The sequence below is a fragment of the Neovison vison genome, chromosome 4, assembly GCF_020171115.1.
Source record: "Neovison vison isolate M4711 chromosome 4, ASM_NN_V1, whole genome shotgun sequence".
In the NCBI taxonomy this organism is placed as follows: Eukaryota; Metazoa; Chordata; class Mammalia; order Carnivora; family Mustelidae; genus Neogale; species Neogale vison.
In genome coordinates this window covers 79,606,525-79,611,888 of record NC_058094.1, presented here as the reverse complement: position 1 = coordinate 79,611,888, position 5,364 = coordinate 79,606,525, and the positions used below count along the sequence as shown (strand labels likewise).

Sequence of the window (5,364 nt, the reverse complement as noted above, 5' to 3'; positions counted from 1 at the left end):
ACTAAAACACACTTGAAGAAGTCACCCGTGGGGTTCCCTGAAGGTACTTAAGTCACCCCCCTCAAAATGAAATCCTTAGCTCCCATAATAGTGTATGCTCAAATGTTACCTTACTCTTCCCACCTAATATAAAAATCTTTCTGAATATGGTATATACATACATAGATTTATTCTTTTTAAATAGATGCATAGTAACCCAAATTATAGAAATATCATATTTAAGGGGGGAAAAGGTGTATGCTCTGTGTGTTCATCCGAACTATCGAACTATCGTGGCCAAGTCCTTCTATCCAGAGGTACAGGCAACATTCCAGAAGGTTTTTCAGGAGTCCCCTTTGCCGGGTCGGAGGGAATGTGGCGCCAGAGCCCGGCTTCAGCCAGTTTTCCCGGGGGCAGGTGTAACCTTGGGCGCGGAGCCGGGGGGAGGGGAAAGGGCGGGCGTGGGGTTGAGCTGAGACTTGGGACTCGGGCGGCTGGCTGGGCGTGGGCCTAAGGACTCTCGCCCGTCCCGCCCCCGCCACTCCATTGGCCACATCAGTGCAGAAAAGGGCCCGCGGACCCGGGCGCCCGCAGTGTCACTGGGCCGGCGGGGACGCTGCTTGCGGCTGGGACTGGCCAGGAACGTCGGCAGCGGTGTAGAGCCCGGGACACTTGGGTAGCCCACGGGGCATCTTTGTTCCTCGCTCCCACCCCCTCCCCCGAGTCGGGGGAGGCGGCGTGTCCGGCGGAGGGTTGTGAGGCGCGGGGCAGGGCTGGAGCGCCATGAGCAGCCCGGATGCGGGGTACGCCAGTGACGACCAGAGCCAGACCCGCAGCGCGCTGCCCGCGGTGATGGCCGGGCTGGGCGCCTGCCCCTGGGCCGAGTCGCTGAGCCCCCTTGGGGACATGAAGGTGAAGGGCGAGGCGGTGGCGAACAGCGGGCCGCCGGCTGGGCCGGCGGGCCGAGCCAAGGGCGAGTCTCGCATCCGGCGGCCGATGAACGCTTTCATGGTGTGGGCCAAGGACGAGCGCAAGCGCCTGGCGCAGCAGAACCCCGACCTGCACAACGCGGAGTTGAGCAAGATGCTGGGTGAGTCCGAGCTCAAGACCAGGGCGGTGGGAATCGCGAAGCCGCTTCCTTGAACCTGGGAGGGGATGCGTGCCTTGCCCTCGAGGCCACTGATGTGGTGCCTTCAGGGCCCTTCCCTGTGGCCATCGGTTCTCCTCCCGCATCCCCTCTCCCCACTCTCCAAACGGTCTGCGTAGTCGGAGCCCGGGTAACCAGGGTGACCGGGGGCGCGGTTACAACGGCTCCGGGGAGGCGGCTTCCCTGCGCGTCTGGGCCACCGCGCGAGTATCCCGGGAACAGAGCGGGTTTGGTCCTGCCCGTTCCCCCTTTACTCCTCCCCGAGTGGAGGACGTTTTCAAGTCCTTGAAAGACAGGGAATGGGTGACCTGGGAAGCCACTTCTTAGAGGCTAAAAGAGAGGGAGGGTTGCCCTTAGAGGACCCAAGATGTCCTGTCTCCCGCAAGTGTTCGGACTCCACTCAGTCTCTGGAGTCGCAGACTTGCACTCCTTAACGTGCCCTCTTCGCGTCTCTAGTTGCTCAATTAAAAGTTGGAGGAAAAAGGTAGGGCCTGGTGGGGCCTTGGGACCCAGGAGCGGGAGCTCGGACAGTAATCCCGGCGCCCCTCCACCTTCCCGTGCCTATGCAGGCAAGTCGTGGAAAGCGCTGACTCTGGCAGAGAAGCGGCCCTTCGTGGAAGAGGCCGAGCGGCTGCGAGTGCAGCACATGCAGGACCACCCCAACTACAAATACCGGCCGCGGAGGCGCAAGCAGGTGAAGCGACTGAAGCGGGTGGAGGGCGGCTTCTTGCACGGCCTCGCCGAGCCACAGGTCGCCACATTGGGCCCCGAGGGCGGCCGCGTGGCCATGGATGGCCTGGGCCTGCCCTTTCCTGAGCAGGGCTTCCCGGCCGGCCCGCCGTTGCTGCCGCCGCACATGGGCGGCCACTACCGCGACTGCCAGGGACTGGGCGCGCCTCCGCTCGACGGCTACCCGCTGCCCACGCCGGATACGTCCCCGCTGGACGGCGTGGAGCCGGATCCCGCCTTCTTCGCCGCGCCGATGCCCGGGGACTGCCCAGCGGCCGGCCCCTACAGCTACCCACAGGCCTCGGACTACGCGGGGCCCCCGGAGCCGCCAGTCGGCCCCATGCACTCCCGTCTAGGCCTGGAACAGGCGGGCCCTGCAATGCCGGGCCACGTGGCGCCCTCCAGCGCCCTGCAGTTGTACTACAACGCGATTAGCTCGCCGGCGGCGGGCGGCGGGCGCGGCTTCCCCATGCAGCCGCAGCAGCACCCACCCGGCCCCGGGCAGCCGTCGCCCCCTCCCGAGGCCCTGCCCTGCCGGGACGGCGCGGACCCCAATCAGCCCGCCGAGCTCCTCGGGGAGGTGGACCGCACGGAATTTGAACAGTATCTACACTTCGTGTGCAAGCCCGAGATGGGTCTCCCTTACCAGGGACATGACTCTAGTGTGAATCTCCCAGACAGCCACGGGGCCATTTCCTCGGTGGTGTCCGATGCCAGCTCTGCGGTATATTACTGCAACTACCCTGACGTTTGACAGGTCCCCGATCCGATCCAGCCTGCAGGCCAGAAGCACAGTGTTACACACTTCCTGGAGGGGCTAAGGAAATCCTCAGCCTCATGTTGTTTTGTTTTGTTTTTAAGTTGCCTAGGCATATAATTTATGGTAATTTATTTTGTCTGCCACTTGAACAGTTGGAGGGAGAAAAATGTGAGGTCGTGTTTTAAGATTTGTTCAGATACTTGTTTCCCACAGTTGCGTTGTTAAAACCCTGTTTCCCAGTTCAAGATCACCAGTTTTGAATGTGTCCCAGAATAACTTGATCCATTTTCTGAGAATTTATTGATCAAAAAAACATTTTGTCCTGGGTGTGTTTTCTCGATCTTTAAAAAAAATAAAATCTGGAATCCTACTTTTTCGCTCTGCAAGTGCCTCTGTCACCAAAGCCAATTTTTAAGATGAAGGTTAGGTATTGGTAGCATTGGGGACATTTTAATGATATTTAATATATAGTTGCTGCAGATTTCTTGTTCTCTTATACTCCTAGAACTAAATAATCCGAGGATAAAACCTAAAAATGAGTGTTAGATATCTAAGGTTTTGTTTTTTGCAAGGTACAAAAACCTCGGGGAAATGAACCTATGTTATACATTTCAGTGATCCTAGTTTCTAAAAAGTAATGGTTAATCTTAACACTCTTAAGTATTTTCAATTTTCTTATATTATTTTTTCACCAGAGGAGAACATTTAAGGAATTTGAGTTTTCTAGTTTGAATCTTGAGACTGAACTAAAGAGGTGTTTGGTTTTTTTCTTTGTCTACCTTTCACCAGGAGTCCTCTGTACACTTCCTCTCAACACTGAGTTTGCCAGTCCTCACATGTCTAAACCTTGGGAAGTCGTGTTGCATGGTTAAAAATAATTTGAACGAATTATTCACAGGAATTAATAAAAAGAAAATGTTCATTGTAACCTTAACTTTGAAGGAAACTCTGCTTCTGAAATTTTAATAGGATGCTCTCCTATAAACTGGGTACCTGGTGCATTGCATTTCCTGACAGGAGCAGTTCTTAAGCCTTGGAGAGTCCCCGTGATGATTTGTAGCTAGTGTGCTTTACAAGTGCAGCTAAAGCTGCAGCACTCAGGTATCACTATTCTGCCCTTGTAGGGAAGAAACCAAGTCACAGGTTGTAAAAGTGAGGGTTTAGGGGCTCCTGGATGGCTTAAGCCTCTGCCTGCTGCTCAGGTCATGATCTCAGGGTCCTGGGATAGAGCCCCATGTGGGGGGGGGGTGTCCCTGCTTGGCAGGGAGCCTGCTTCCCCCTCTCTCTGCCTGCCTACTTGTGATCTCTCTCTCTCTCTCTCTCTCTCTCTCTCTGTCAAACAAAGAAATAAAATCTTTGAAAAAGAAAAGTGAGGGTTTAGTCCCTGCTGTGTGCTGCAGTGGTAACTGCTGTGTCCCTATCCATCAGATTTTGCAGATTGAGACATAATGGATGACTTCTAACAAACTTTCCAGTGCCAGGTGTTTCGGTCAAGGTCATTTCTGTACCAAGTTGGAGCCTGATCAAGCCTGTGAACTGAGATGCTGTTTTCCCCCTTTTGCAAGTGAGGAAAGGAGGCACTGGAGCCCTCACCTGCCACATATGTGCTGAAAACTTAGTGTTAAAAATTCTTAACACTTTCTTTAAAATTTTGTATTTTTAAGAAATCTCTATATCCAAAGTGGGGCTTGAACCCACAACCCCTAGATCAAGAGCTGCATGCTTTACTGACTGAGCCAGTCAGGCACACCAACAAGTTCTTAAAACACACTCAATCACTGTTTTCCTTCGTGCCAGGGTATATGTGTGGGCACCAGGAGAACTGGCATGCTGGTGGTGAGAAACTATATAATTCTTCATACTGATAAACACTATAGAGAAAAGGGAGGGGTAGGAGAATAGTTTAAAGAATTTATCTTGGAGAGGAATATTTGAGTTGAAATGATTGGCTGGGAAAAAAAGAAAGAAAGAAAGAAAGACTCTGGGTTCTCTTGAAAAAATGGCAAGGTGTGTTTTTCAGAGGGTGTCCCTAGAATGTTTGGGACCAAAAGTACCAGTAAGGAAAGTTGAGTCTATTGTTGCATAGTAGAGGTCACATTAAAAATTTGAAATTCTGGGGGTGCATGGGTGGCTCAGTCATTAAGCTTCTGCCTTCAGCTCAGGTCAGGATCATGGGGTCCTGGGACAGAGCCCTAGATCAGGTTCCCTATTCAGCAGGAGTCCTGCTTCTCCCTCTCACACTAACCCTGCTTGTGTTCCCTCTCTTGCCCTCTCTCTCACTCTCTCAAATAAATAAATAAATAAAATCTTTTTTAAAAATTTGAAATTCTGAAGCTCACTCCTGGGTTAAATCTACCATCTAATCCAGTTTTCTTGTCTTACCCTTTCCACATTCTTTATTCCTTTGCCCCTAAACAGGTTCTGCTTCCAGGGTAAGTTCCTTCCCCAGGATGTCCCGAGTTCCAAGCAGATAAAGTGAGCAGGGGGGCCTCACTTGCTCGGGTTCAAGGCCTTGTCTCCGGTTGAGATCACACTAGGCATTTTGGCACATACTTGGCACAAGGAGACTAAGTTGTACCCATGGCCGCTATGTCTTACAAAATAGAAAGATAAGTAGGGAAAAGAGGAAAGGAGAAAAGTAGAGTGCCGGGTGGGGCTGGAGGCAGAGAATTAAAATCCTGTTAAGTTACATTCTTAACTATTCACCAGGTACAGGTGGGGAAAAATAAGCTAAAAAAGTTTAGGCAGG

At 52.6% G+C, this 5,364-nt stretch overlaps 1 protein-coding gene across 1 annotated transcript; it reads left to right on the top strand.

Annotated features, from left to right (window-relative positions):
• The first annotated feature begins 589 nt into the window (after positions 1–589).
• Positions 590–2,985, top strand: SOX17 (SRY-box transcription factor 17). Its single transcript, XM_044244483.1, has 2 exons — positions 590–1,069; positions 1,696–2,985. Exons 1-2 carry the CDS (start codon positions 763–765, stop codon positions 2,607–2,609), a joined length of 1,221 nt encoding a protein of 406 aa, XP_044100418.1. The 5' UTR covers positions 590–762; the 3' UTR covers positions 2,610–2,985.
• The last annotated feature ends 2,379 nt before the right edge of the window (positions 2,986–5,364 follow it).

What these genes read in the sequence shown, in the direction of transcription:
- SOX17 (XM_044244483.1), top strand. Translation starts at nt 763, where the DNA reads ATGAGCAGCCCGGATGCGGGGTACGCCAGTGACGACCAGAGCCAGACC. An exon ending in GGAGTTGAGCAAGATGCTGG is followed by an intron (nt 1,070 to 1,695) that starts GTGAGTCCGAGC and finishes GTGCCTATGCAG; the next exon opens with GCAAGTCGTGGAAAGCGCTG.